Genomic DNA, 14,782 nt, shown 5'->3' with positions numbered 1-14,782 from the left:
ATAATATTTATTGTTATTATACAGACAGACAGACAGCCTATAAAATAAAAAGTTTTTTTTTTTTTATCTAGTTCATGTTAATTTCAACAGTTTTTAATATTCAAATCCAAAGTTTTATCTGGTAACGTTATTTAACGGATCTGAGCTAACATGTTTTAACAATAAAACAGTCCAAATCAAAACGGTACATTATCAAAGATAAATAAATACTGTAACAAATGTATTGTTAATTGTTAGTTATTGCATTAACTAATAACAGTTACAGACAGAGACCGAACCGACGTAAACTACTAAGCTAATGATAATAAAAACAACAATTATTTATATGTTTGTTTTTCTGGAGATCATTAGATTATTTGTTATAGCCAAAATTCAGTAACATACAATATCTTATCAAGAAACAACAAGAAGAAGAGGTAAAAAATAAAATAAAAATAAAAAGTTAAAAGATACAAGACACAGGCGCGTATAACAAATAATTAGTATATATTATAAAGTTCAAAAACTTACTAATAATAATAAGATCTGTAAATTCTCAGTAATAATAATAATAATGATAATAATAATAATAATATAATCTGTAAGTTTTTGTAAGACTGCTCCTTTAAGGGTGTATGAGTAATTTGGTAGTTTAAGGAAATAGGAAGTCAGTCCAGAAACATTTAGCACAAAGACAGTAAACAAAAGGCGCTTGTGAATGATGGCAGGAATAAAAGGTAAAGCTAAACGATAACTCTTGTTCTGATCAGTGCAACACTTTATAACACTTAATTACACTTTACAAAACTTTAAACAAAACACGCCGATGCTTTAACGAGTGCATCTGCTGTCGATAGAAACCTAAGTCTTGTATACTTTGTTGAAGTTTCATAACTACAGACTGCTACGTAAAAGGTCTAAGTCTAATATAACTGCAGATAGTGCAGATTGTTTAGTTAAAGTCTATTTAGTGTCATGGGGCGATGGTAAATAATATGTTGTCAACTCCGGTTTAAGTTTTACTTAGGTTTACTTTAGTTATACTGTTGTGCTGCAGGCCTTTTTACGGTCGTATTCAGTATTTAACCAATGATAATCAAATTATGAAATGATCTTAGACATGACAAATCACGGAATTTATTTTTTTGTGGTTTACGAAGTACGTCACTCCCGCAGTTGCGAGCTGTGGCCGCAGGGGGGCGATACAAACACACCTAATGTTTCAGCGCTCAAACCCTTGAATGATTGAATAATCTGAATGATTGCTTTTCAGCTCTTGTTGCGTTATCCTTCAGTGGTGCACTTGGACTGACTTTTCTCCTTTTGGGATGTGCACTGGAACATTTTGGGTAGGTCTATGTTTTTTGTCTTCTGTAAGGATCAGGGGTGCAGTAATTGAAGATAACCTGGATGTGCTTCTTTCCTCACAGAGTGTACTGGCCAATGTTTGTCCTGTTCTTCTACATCCTGTCACCTATCCCAAATTTAATAGCCAGACGGCATGCAGACGACACTGAGTCAAGCAATGCATGCAGGGAGCTTGCATATTTTTTAACCTCTGGAATTGTGGTGTCAGCATATGGGCTACCCATCGTGCTTGCACGAAAATCTGTGGTGAGTACAGAATATGATTTATGTCCTGCTTCTTGACCTTTATGCTAAAAAGTGAATAGTTCACCCAAAAATTTTATTTCTGTTATTATTAACTGACTTATGAGTTGCTTTCTTCTGTTTAACACAAAAAAAATATTTTTAAGAAGTAGTATTTTTTGGTTGGAAACCAAGCATTTGACGGTAGCCACTGATTTACATAGTATTGAAAAAAGATTTAAAAAACTATGTAAGTCAATGGCTACCATCAGCTATTTGGATACCAATGTTATTCAGAATATCTTCTTTTTGGTTCAACAGAAGAAAGAAACTCATACAGGTACGGAACAAGTGGATGGTGGGTCATCATAAATAATATTATAATAATACAATAAAACGTATAATTTTAGCATATAATAAAAACACGTCCAAGTCACGTTTAACCTAAAAAGAAAGAACAAAAGACATTATATTTATATATTTTGTATTTAATTTCACTTAATACATTTTATAAAATATTTAATCTATTAATACTTTTCCATACCTTTTATACAATTTAGAGATGCGATTATAGTTAATTTATTATTAATATAGCAAGTTGAGTAATCCTTTGAAACAGTTTTATTTTAATATTTTCTGAATTTATTTTAGTCATTTTATTTTTTTTGCAATATATATTTTAATAAATGTCTATATAGTTCTATAATAAAACTCACTAAATTACAATGTTTTTTTATGCTGTATTTGATTTCAGGTAACATTTCATTTAAAGTAGTATTCATTTTAGTTTTTATAAAAAAATGTAATCAAATATAATAACTGACGAGAATGTGGATGTTTCTGCATTATTGAAAATTATGGTCGAATAAAATGCAGACACCTTACTGGTTTCTGAAAATAGTCTGTCTTCTGCTCTTTAAATTATTATTTCTTGCTTGTTTAATTAGATTTCCAGGTAAAATATGACCCATACAGCTCAAATAATAATAATAATAGCTTAGAGGTTATAACCGAATTCTGTTTTGTACAAGAGGAGAAACCTTCACTCTGATGGCATTGATTATATTTTTGTTTCATTTAGTGCTCACAGTGTCCTCAAAATGACTTCAAAGCATATACAGACAGATTATACTTTCTAAAATGACAAAGCCGACAGTACACTGAAAGAACTGTCATCATGAATGAAACTAATGGCTGTCTTCCTCTGCAGATCCAGTGGGGTGCTTGTGGCCTGGTAATGGCAGGCAATTCTGTCATTTTTCTGACCATTCTGGGGTTTTTCCTGATATTCGGAGGTGGAGATGACTTTAGCTGGGAGCAGTGGTAAAACCTATCCGGAAGAAGACCATAACTACATTATATACTATAAAACTTTAAATAGCTTGCCATGGCGATGCTGATTAACCCAGGCCTTGACAGAGACTGTGTCCATTGCTTTGTTTTCCTCTCGGTTATGGCTGCTTTGGTGCTCTGCTTCTGCCTTTTCATTTGCATTACATATGCATGGCCCTGTGTTTACAATAATTTGCTTAAAAATGGTAATTATAAAAGTTGCATTTATAGGAATATTGCATTTAAACTTGTTTGAACAGCAAAAAGGGAAAAACTCACAAAACCTGTCTAGTAAATTTTGGTTCATATTTACTCAAATCAAAAGCAAAAAAAAAAAAAAAAAAAAAAAAAGCAATTATGATTTGCGTAAATAATTTAGATTTTTTTTGTATTAAGTTTAAAATTTAGATTTCTCTTCAATAGATGTGTTTTTTTTTTTCAACACAATGCAAAAAAGATTTATTATTTGATATATTAAAAACTTTTTTTTTTTTTTAAGTATTACACAAGAGGTTGTCAATAATTAAAAAAAAAAATCCTAAAACTAGGCTTTTTCTTTTAAACATGCACATACAGAACACTGTTTTTTGAGATTCATGCTCAAATAATTAATTTTAGTAGGAGCTAGAAATCTTTTATGCAAGCCAATTAAACCATCATTACGATTTAGAAAGTAATAATACAGAAAGTTAAGCATTGAATGAACATTTTCTCTTTCCTTTTTTAGCAGTTTGAATTGTTAGTGCTTAATTATCCCAATTAAATTATGAACGATCATCATTTGCACTTGAATTATATGAATTAAAAAACAATGCCACCTAAGAGCAATGCTTTGTGTCTGCAAACACCACGGCAGGCTATGAAGTGTTTTAGTCTTTGTTTTTGCAATGCCATATTACCAAAGCAAACATCTTCTTGCTGTTCTGTTCCTTCATTCCTTGTTATATCGGTTCCATGTGGGTCTGCAGAAACAGGATGAAAAGTTTTAAATGCATGCAGAATACAATCATAAACAGCCTCTCAGTGAATATAGAATGCTTATTATAGTTACTTTTTTATTGGAACAGCATATGATTCATGAAATTCCAGAAACTGACATATAATTGCACATCATAGCTTATGAAACACTATGATTATGTAATTTAATATATTGTAGGCTGTATAGCAAGAGTGTCTGAGATCCAGTTTCACCTGAAAGACAGAGTGTTCAAGTTTAATGATTGACAGTTTCGGACTACTTCTGTTGTTATTAATAGTTTATAAAAGGTTATCATTTTATCCACTGTTTAAAATCTTCCTGTTTTGTTTCTTCATAGGTTAAACTGACTTTACATAGAATCACATAGAATCACGTGTATAAGGGATGTTTTTGATATGCCTTTGTGATCTTGTTTTGATTATATGAATAAAAAACACTTGAATTTTTTATTTTTCGTCTTGTCATAAGTTTGTCTTTTTCAGCGACATCACCGTTTATGTTTAAAATTGCCTCTTTTTGACCAATGTGACTTTAAATCATAGCAATGGCTTCTGTTGATGTCAGCAATGCAAGTGCACACTACTGTTCAGTGAGTGTAACCACCGTACATAAGGTCCGTTTCAAAGACGTTCACACTGAAATATAATGCATGTGAGTGACAGCACAGTGACAGATTTGAATCTACATCTGGTTTACTTCCCATGTTTGCTGCAGACACAGGATGCCAATGCAGAGAGCAAAGATGTTACATACCAGAAAGGAGGCAAATATTTTGGGATCTGGAGGTGGCAGATATTGTAGGAGTGTGTGCGGAGGAACTGAGAAATCACTGAAGCTTGAATATGATGGGTATGAGAAAGCAAGCCATAAGGGTTTTTTCTGGACTGTTGCACCTGTGTGGTCTGTCAAGGTCAGGTGAACACCTTCAGCATCTCAGATGTTTATTTATTGAGGTCTTGGTCTTCAGAATCTCAATTCGCCAAATGGTTTTCATAATGGTTTTTGATAATAATTTTGATTATATTTGGGCCATAAATAGAATTCATTCACTTTGGGATTTGTTTGGCAAACGAGACAAATAAAATACATTTAGACATTTTGGCAAGAAAAAGTTTTCTTTCTTGTTTTAAGCTTCATGTCACTTTATTCATATATTCTCAATATATTAATGTAAGTAATGTTGGCCTCTGATTTTAAGTTTATTTTTGGCCTGTGTTACTTTGAAACTAAATAATACAGTAGTTATTTAAATCAGTATTAGTCATGTTGACTATTTTTAGAATCACAAGCTTTTGCATCCCTTTTTAATCTTGAAAGCTTCAGTCCTGGTTGCATGAAAAGAGACACTGCATGACATCACTTAATATCGAATATTGTTACTAAATACATGTGCATAAAACATAATTTGTCAAATTAGTTAGTTCATTTGTTCTGTATTTAAACTGTGCAAAAATGTATACAGTAGTTATTTCAAACAACATTTAATAATTTTATGATGCCTTTGCATCTCTTTTTTTAATCTTGAAAGCTTCAGTCCCAGTAGATTGTAATTGCATGGCAACAGACACAACATGATGTCCCAAAATACTAAAAATTCTCACAAAATACATAATACATAAGCGCATTACACAGACTTTGTCATTCAGATATATTCTAGTAAGTAATTTTGTAATTGCAAGCAGAGACCACTAAATAATGAATATTGTCACCAAATACATATGCATAATAATACACATTTCTTTATTCATACACTACATAGTTATATAAACTGTTTTTTGTCACGTTTACCATTTTTATAAACACATTCTTATTCTTTTGCATCCTTTTTTTGATCTTGAAAGTTCAATCCCTGTTGATTGTAACTAGAAAAGAGTAAGTAGTGCATACATTACATTTTCATTTTACACGCTGCATATTGCTTTTAAAAGTGGACCTCATTAGATAAACTTTTAAATAGCTAGACTTCTCAATACTTCGCAAAATCCCAGGCATAATGTGTAGCAAGAAAAGTTTCAAATATATTCTATTCTTTAATGATGGAGGGATTAAAAGAGATAATATCACAGAAAAGCTGCCTGAAGACATGCAGACAGACCTGTCCTGCTGAGCTGTGTCTTTCTCTGGGCGCTTCTCTCGTGCTCAGAATCAAATGAATAAATGAGTGGTCCGCAGACACTGGCCCTAACGGCAGCGGTGCCACTCGCTAATGACCTTCCCCGGGGAGTTCTGCTCTATTTTTAAGCGCAGTCAAAGCGGCCAGACTGAATGATGATAATTAAAGAGAGGAAGCCTGGTCTTCAGAGCTGTCCTGAAGCAGATAAGAAACATCTTGTAACATATTCATGGTTTTGATTATGCAAGACGGCAAAATATATACCCCAAATAATACATTATTTCAAATATTAGTTATAATGACACATATCCTAATTAAAGAGGGAAACTAGGTAACAATATTCTGCAGGGTTGGCAAACTGACAAACATTTGAAATACAAGAGCATCATTCATCAGAAAACATCAATGAACAAGCATCTCTGAATGTGTAGTCACATGCATTCATGCCTTCAGAAAAGAAAAAAAAAACATTCAGGAAATAGTTCTCATAAATCCTCATGATAACTCTGAGACACTGGAGAGATACAGGATGTTCTTCTGAAAACAGTTGCCCTCCAGTGGCCATGGATCTCTGCACCTCACAACCGTTGCCTGGAAACAGCCCAGTGATCCTCTGATCTATTCATTTCATTCCTTTACCACATTTTACTTGTTCTTTTTCATTTTATTTCATATTTACTCATTAGAAAACACTGACCTTGCAAGACTTTCTGACACGCTGCAGATGGTCTGGCTGCAATCTCCTGGGTTTATTGATGCGTCTCGAACACATCTAAGACAACTTACTGTACGCAGGAAACATGAACTACATATAGAGAGGAAAGCTCGATGGAAGATCACGAAACTTGACTGCACATTTTACCAGACACAGTTATAGCCTTGAAGAGTCACTTTTAATCTGATAGATAGATAGATAGATAGATAAATAGATATGGATGGATGGACGGAGCATCTTGGTGGCAGGGATCTAAAACTTTACCAAAACTGAAACTGCCACAGGCAGAGACTGGATTTTTTTGAACAGGTAGAGTACAAGTGATTTCAAAACATTTCAGCCAGTGTATATATATCGTGGATATATTATTTACCTGATATTAGATGCATTTGGTTTAGAGTCAAGCGCTTCATTGTAGTGCTACGGTGATATCTCTGGACTATCACACACACACCATTATAACGAGAACACCATTATAACAAAATGGTGTGAATTTTTAGTTTAGCTGCCGTGTTTCTGCACATTGTTTCATGAAGAACGTGTCCACAAAAGGAGTTTGCACTCAGAGCCCCTCAGATATGTTCATGTGCATCCGGGCTCTTTTTGCAAATAGCCTATAAGTCTTAATATTACCGTTATGTTGTATAAATAACGAAGCGTATTCTACATGAAATTATGAGTTGAATCCCACTGATTAAAAACTTGCTATCAAATGTTCACTCTACTGGTCATCAGCTCAAAACAGAAATGCAGAACATTAATAACTGCTGTCATATAGGCTTACTTTATAATGAGAGCCCTATTGTGAAAATTGTGAATCGTTAGGGTTTCGCTGATGTTTAGTGTTAAATATCTTTTAATCAAAACATAAAAACATGATTTACCCCGTTTGTATCTGCGAGGCATTTGTTACACATTTTCCCTGTGTTCACATCAGTAATTATGTTAGTCGAATGTCTGACTTGACTCAATGTATTTTGCCCCGCCCCCAAACATATGATTCGACTATCAGGCGAATATCAACAATAGATAGATAGATAGATAGATAGATAGATAGATAGATAGATAGATAGATAGATAGATAGATAGATGGATGGTCGGATGGATGGATGGATGGATGGATGGACGGACGGACGGACGGATGATAGATAGATAGATAGATAGATAGATAGATAGATAGATAGATAGATAGATAGATAGATAGATAGATAGATAGATAGATGGATGGTCGGATGGATGGATGGATGGATGGATGGACGGACGGACGGACGGATGATAGATAGATAGATAGATAGATAGATAGATAGATAGATAGATAGATAGATAGATAGATAGATAGATAGATGGATGATAGAGGATGGATGGATGGATGGACTGACGGATGATGATAGATAGATAGATAGATAGATAGATAGATAGATAGATAGATAGATAGATAGATAGATAGATAGATAGATAGATGGATTGATGGATGGATGGATGGATGGATGGATGGATGGATGGATGGATGGATGGACTGACGGATGATGATAGATAGATAGATAGATAGATAGATAGATAGATAGATAGATAGATAGATGGATGATAGAGGATGGATGGATTGTTGGCAGATGGATGATAGATAGATAGATAGATAGATAGATAGATAGATAGATAGATAGATAGATAGATAGATAGATGGATGGATGGATGGATGGACGGACGGACGGATGGATGGATGGATGGATGATGGATGGATGGACGGATGATAGATAGACAGACAGACAGATAAATAGAAAGATTAGCATAAAGGCCATTCACCAGTCTCTCTCAATATATAATCGTAATTCTTTGTTTTCCTGGTCTCTTTCATCTTCTCAGTTGGAGGGAATGGGGTGTCTGGAGGATCACAGCAGCACACCATCAATGCCAGAGTCCCAGAGAGGAGGAGGAGGAGGAGGATGGGGGGAGGAGGGATGTCCCATCCGCTGGTGATGGGTGACCACTTCCAATAGGATAGGAGGGGTTTACGGAAAGGTCTGTGTTATTCGTTCTCACGCCGATTTTATTCGTTCATCGATGACTATCATCTCGAAACGACAGCGTATGCATATAAGGTAAGTTTGCACGCTTCTCTCGGTCTATTGTTCGTGGTATAAACGACGCTACCGTACACTATTTCCTGCACTTCGTTGACAAAGAGAACATTACACTGTGGCTTTTCTAAGCATTAGACTTGAGACTTGAATCGCCCTCGATGATCGTGACTGTGTAGGCTGATGTAAGTTGGTAGTTGCATCCGTTAACGTGTTGACATCGTAGCGCGCGTGTATAGCTCACGTACGTTATGTACTGGAACAGTGGTCTGTCAAACTACCGATACTATTAAATTACGTGACTAAATATCTGCCAAGCTGTGGCTAAATTAAAATTCAAGCCCATTTGAAGTTCGTCTCGTTCTGTGAAATGAAGAAGTCTCGTTCAAACGATGCACAGTATGCTACTGTCAGAGAATCGGGAAGGTGTTTTCACTGGACACGTCATGTTATGAAATATTTGAACTAATATACTGTTGTTTTATCCTTACAACTACGCTTTATCATGTTTAGGAGCATCGGGTTGTGAATTATCAGAATTAACTTGATGAACTTTATTGTCTTTTCATTGTCTTCTCTGGGTAAAGTGTGAAAGCCCATCATCGATTTAATTGACTTTATACAAATTCCGTGCTATCAGACTTATATAAATGCGTTGCTTTGGTTGAATATAAAATGTGCATTAATTCCCTCCTTAATATAATAACCTGCATTAAATTCAATAAACCCTGTAATTATTTATGGAGAAATATGGATACAGATGTATAAGTGGTATGATGTTCTTAATCTTTCATGTGTGTAGCACATTAACTTTTCTCATGTAGATTGGAAAAAAAGAAATTACTTGGTTTAACTTTTACATTAAGAATAGTATTTCTGAGTAACAACTTTCTCTTTGGGAAAAAAAAAAATCACTGATGTAGTGAATGAAGTCTTAGCTTAATTAATAATTCCAGTTGGAATTTATGATTTACTTTTTTTCTCCAGGAAATTGTATTCAGTGGCACCTTGAAACCTAATAGCACAAATGAAATACATCTTACACACACTATTCTCTTCTGCCCACCAAACCGAGCTTCTTATTTCCTCCAGCTCTATCTCTCCGTCTCTTATCTCGACCATTGCTCAATACTATATTCTGCCATTTATTAGAAGTAGGGGACATATTACATGTACTGCATACTGAATCTGTTACTGTAAGTCATCACACTGATTAAAAAAGAACAGCTCATATGCCCATGTTGTGGTATAGTGGTAGTGTTTTATTTTAATAATAAAACCTAAATTGAACATTCTTGGGAGGTTAGATATTGGTTCCATGTCAAAAAATAACCTAATGGGATAATGGGGACCATACATAGTTTTCCTTTTTAGGCAAGATCAATGCAAACACAACTAACAAATTTTGGTCCCGAAAATGCTCTGAGAACTTTATGCTTCTTAATGTGCCATTTTTGTGTATTTAGTTGACACTGAAAAGAACACTAGAATTTTAGAATAAAAATACATGAAAACATAAAAAAAGAACAATCTTAGATCGTAAAAACTAAAAAAAAAATATATATATATTATTTTAAAATATTAAAAATAAATGGGATTCTTATGTTAAGAAAACAGCTCATATCTTGTTGTATGTTTTCAGGCATGATTGATAAAAGCGTTGCTTTTCCCTTTTGAGGTGAATCGTTAAATAATAACCCATCCATCTGTGTGCACCCGATTAAATAATAGCTGCAGATTTCAATTGGGATGTGTTTGTGAGATCTAATTGTCTGATGTTTATGCAAACCGCACACAAATGCATTTATCTTAAATGCCCATTTGAGCTAATTGCTTGGTGTTACATGATGTTTCTTGCATGCTATTATGTAATTCTTACGTAATTGCTAAATCAATTGTGTCAAAGAACAAATGAAAGTAATTAAAGCAGATAGAGAAACAAAGACTTGGCATCCCCAGAAGCTGTTTGTTTTGTAATGAGATGTTGCAGTGTGTCAGAGAATTGTGTGGTCATGTTACTGAGCATTAGTGAGTATTAATGAGTACACATCTCATACGTGACATTATGTTGCCCAGAGATTGTTTACAGCACAGAGCAAATGATTGCCCTCCCGGCCAGTAAGAGACATCAGCTAACCTGCTTGTGATTGCCATTCCCCCACAGGATATGACTCTAAATCTGGGGCTTCAGCAGGGGCCGTAACCTCTGCGGTGTCTGTGGTGGTCCTGTAAACAAATCTCAAACAAATATTTGTGAAAAGTATTATACTAAGTAAATGCTTTTTGAAATTTCTATTGATCAGTGATTTCTAAAAACGGTTATGCTTTTTGCAACAGCAAAGCTATTTTCAAAATTGATAATAAATGTTACTTCAGCAGCATATTAGAATGATTTCTGAAGGATCATATGGCACTGAAGACTGAAGCTATATTTTTTATTATTATTATGTTTTAGTTATTTTGCATTTCTTACAGTGTCATTATATATAAATTATATATAAATTTGTGTTTGGTTTAGGGTTAGTTGCATGTAATTCAACCCTCTACAGCAGGGATCCTCAAATCTGGCCCACAAGATCCACTTTCCTGCAGAGTTTAGCTCTAACTCCAATCAAACACACCAGTGCATGATAATCAGTGTCTTCAGGATCATTAGAAAATCACAGGTAGATGAGTTTGATCAAGGTTGGCGCTAAACTCTGCAGTGCATTGGCCCTCCAGGACGAGGTTTGAGGAACCCTGCTCTACAGACACCATGGCAATTGAATTACCATTGGCTAGTAAATTTCTTAGATTACTCGTCAGACTAATATCTAAAAATATGCAAAAAGCACGACCAGCACCGTGACTGGTGGTCGTGCTTTTTGGTCATTCAGTGTTTCTGTAAAAAAAAAAAAAAACACTGATTTGCATAAGTAACTGAATACAGTCAAAAACACCAAGTTTCCCAAAGACAATTATAAAAAAAAAAAAAACAGTAACAATATCAAGCCCTGGAATCCATTTAACAGGCTAATAGTTTTCTCCATGCTGGAAATGGACATCCTTGAATAATTCATACTGTGATAATCAGTGACCCGTGTTGACTTCATAATTGTTCTCTAAAGTCTTGACATGTCATCACATGAGTTTCTGAAAGCCATATTACTGTAATTACAGGCTTCACGTTACATGGTGAACCCGTAGTGTTGTTTAGGAACGTCGTTTCAATCTCACAGGGTTTAATGAAACTCACAATCCATTAGGAATTCACAAAATCCTGAACCAATTGCATTGTCACACTCATTTAACGCCAGTAATTGCTTTAGAAATTAAAAACCCTGCTTCTCGTAGCTTGACTGGATTTGGAATGGTTGGCAGAACAAAAATAAATAGATCCTATTGAAGAAGTCACAAGTCTGTGAGAATCTACATCTGTACTCTTTGCTCTCAATACATACTTTATGCCAGGACACCTTATTTTATCGATCAAGGACACAGTAACCCGTGTTTTTGGTGGGACAGGAACATCATTGTGGGTACAGCATGAGGTTATAACCAAGCACTGGTTCTGGTAATAAGATTGTGGAGCTGGTGAGCACCATGGAGTCTTTGTTTCATCTCAAATAACATATTGTGTCTTACTCAATACACAATACACGCCTGTTTGCCAGGAATAAGATCGCAAGAAGTGCATTTGTGGTAGAAAAACTAAATGCACACATACCTAAAGACTGAACATGTAAAATGCATGTGCATGTTGTCACTGTTTTCATACATTTTCATTTTTGTAGTTTAGCCAGTGATGTTAATTGTATCATTTCCAAAAATTGAAACCCATTGGATATCTTTCAAACCCATTTACAAAAGGTTGGATTTTCAAAAACAACGTTGTCATGTAACTGAATGACCAAAACGCATAAATATGCTTCTGTTTTTAGTTGAAAATGGGGTATATATATATATAAAAGCAATATATCTAATTATAATAATTGAAAAAAAAAAAATATATATATATATATATATATATTAGGGGTGTAACGATACGCGTATTCGTATTGAACCGTTCGGTACGACGCTTTCGGTTCGGTACGCGGTACGCATTATGTATACCGAACGGTTCGTTGGAGTAATTAATTATATTTGAAAAAAAAAAAAAAAAAGAGAGAGATAGAAATATAATGATATGCGTTCAACAAGGTAGCCCAATAACCCAAACAACGTAACAGGCAACGCCCCTGACACTCCCGAAGAAGAAAAAAACACCATCTTATATGTTTATGTTAGGCTACTCAGCAGGCGCTCGCTCACTCAGTACGCGCTGAAGGCTCGTTGCAAAATAGCCAATGCGTTTAACAGACTAGAAATGAGAAGATCCTCCAATAACCAACAGGTCTGGTGTTTGGGTGCATTTTGGATTCCCTTTAAGCTATAATGGTGATGGCAAGAGAGTGGTGGATAAAAAAACAACGGTATGTCGCATCTGCAACATGACAGGGTACACCAGCGGGAATACAAAAAAAAAAAAAAAAAAAAAAAAAACACCAGCGGGAATATCTGGGATATATGCGTCAGTACTATCTGGGAAAAGACGAAAAAAAGGAGAAACATGCACGCAGCAAACTATCCCTGCAGCATTTAGACACTATAGCTTACAGGGAATCCAACCCAAACACCAGACCTGTTGGTTATTTTAGGATCTTATATTTCTGGTCTGTTAAATGCATTAGACATTTTGCAACGAGCCTTCAGCGCGTGCTGAGTGAGCGAGCGCCTTAGGGGCCGTTCACATATCGCTCCTAAAAACGCGTGGAAAACGCTAAGCACGTCTTTCTCCTCCTTTCCAAAGCGCTCGGGCAGAAGCGCTCATGAGGTGTCTGTCTTTGCTAAGCAACAATGACGTGCTCTCTCCATGAGACGCGGAAATTTCAGCGAAGGATAAATAGATTTGCAGCTCTAAAAATCGCTTGCAGTAGCTCTGCTACTAAATTTATTTCAAAATTGCAATCCATATACAACTATGATCAGCTGTTCCTTCATCTTGGCTGAGCTCTCAACCTTGTTACGGGAAAGGATGAAGCTGATTGGTTGGTTCTTGTCACATGACCCGCGGTGCGCTTGCGGCATTCTGAAAAGTTGAGATGTTTTTACATTTTGCTGTATCTAAAACGTATCGAACCGAACCGAACCGAACCGTGACATCAGTGTATCGTATCGAACCGAACCGTGAATTTTGTGAACCGTTACACCCCTAATATATATATATATATATATATATATATATATATATATATATATATATATATATATATATATATATATATATATACATATATATATATATATATATATTTTTTTTTTTTTCAAATTTGTTCAATCAATGTGGATGAAGACTTCATATTCAGTGTTGTTCAATCAATGTGGATGAAGACTTCATATTCAATGTTGTATTTGGTACTAGGTAGTAGCTGTAGAAATATGGATATTGCATATGGATATTGTAAAATGTAGATAATCTCATCCCAATTTACATGTCCAAACCTTTCCCCTGACATAATTACAATTCGTAGCTGCTGTTAGAAACTACATGTAAAACAAATTTCAACCTAATTGAATCCATCACCTTATGTTCTGTTGCAATTTTGTATAAACCAATCTTTTATCTTGGGAAAATGTGTCCAAAGGATTGAGTAACCCCATCAAATTAGAGAAAGATGAGAAGGGGAAAAAAAAAAATGAGAAAGTGTGGAGCTGAAATGTAAATTGGCTAATCAAGGTTCTGCAAAAGAGGCAATGCAATCATTTTTCACCTCGCACATAAAAACTTTATGGAAGTGAGGTAGAATCCATCAAGACCTCATTATTTATCTCCCCGACCTTCACTTTCAAGGTGTAATTTATTTGGGTGCAAAGGCAAATAAAAGGCATACAGTTTTATCATTGATGAAGTTAGGCTGTTTGTACTGTGAAAACTTGGATTTTTCCATTTGATAATGTAAATGATGCACATGAAAGTGTAG

At 34.8% G+C, this 14,782-nt stretch overlaps 2 protein-coding genes across 2 annotated transcripts in view; both read left to right on the top strand.

Annotated features, from left to right (window-relative positions):
• Positions 1-575: 575 nt before the first annotated feature.
• LOC127950673 (leptin receptor gene-related protein) lies at positions 576-4,327 on the top strand. Its single transcript, XM_052547841.1, has 4 exons — positions 576-716; positions 1,253-1,328; positions 1,410-1,593; positions 2,780-4,327. Exons 1-4 carry the CDS (start codon positions 698-700, stop codon positions 2,894-2,896), a joined length of 396 nt encoding a protein of 131 aa, XP_052403801.1. The 5' UTR covers positions 576-697; the 3' UTR covers positions 2,897-4,327.
• Positions 4,328-8,677: 4,350 nt separating this feature from the next.
• Positions 8,678-14,782, top strand: part of pde4bb (phosphodiesterase 4B, cAMP-specific b) — a 74,748-nt gene continuing 68,643 nt past the window's right edge. Inside the window, exon 1 of the mRNA XM_052547859.1 lies at positions 8,678-8,804. The gene's annotated coding sequence lies outside the window, so the exon portion shown is untranslated. The remainder of the gene's footprint in view (positions 8,805-14,782) is intronic.

Source organism: Carassius gibelio, chromosome B2, assembly GCF_023724105.1.
Source record: "Carassius gibelio isolate Cgi1373 ecotype wild population from Czech Republic chromosome B2, carGib1.2-hapl.c, whole genome shotgun sequence".
NCBI lineage: Eukaryota > Metazoa > Chordata > Actinopteri > Cypriniformes > Cyprinidae > Carassius > Carassius gibelio.
Note: the sequence above shows the minus strand (reverse complement) of the source record. Positions and strands in the feature narration are given on the sequence as shown.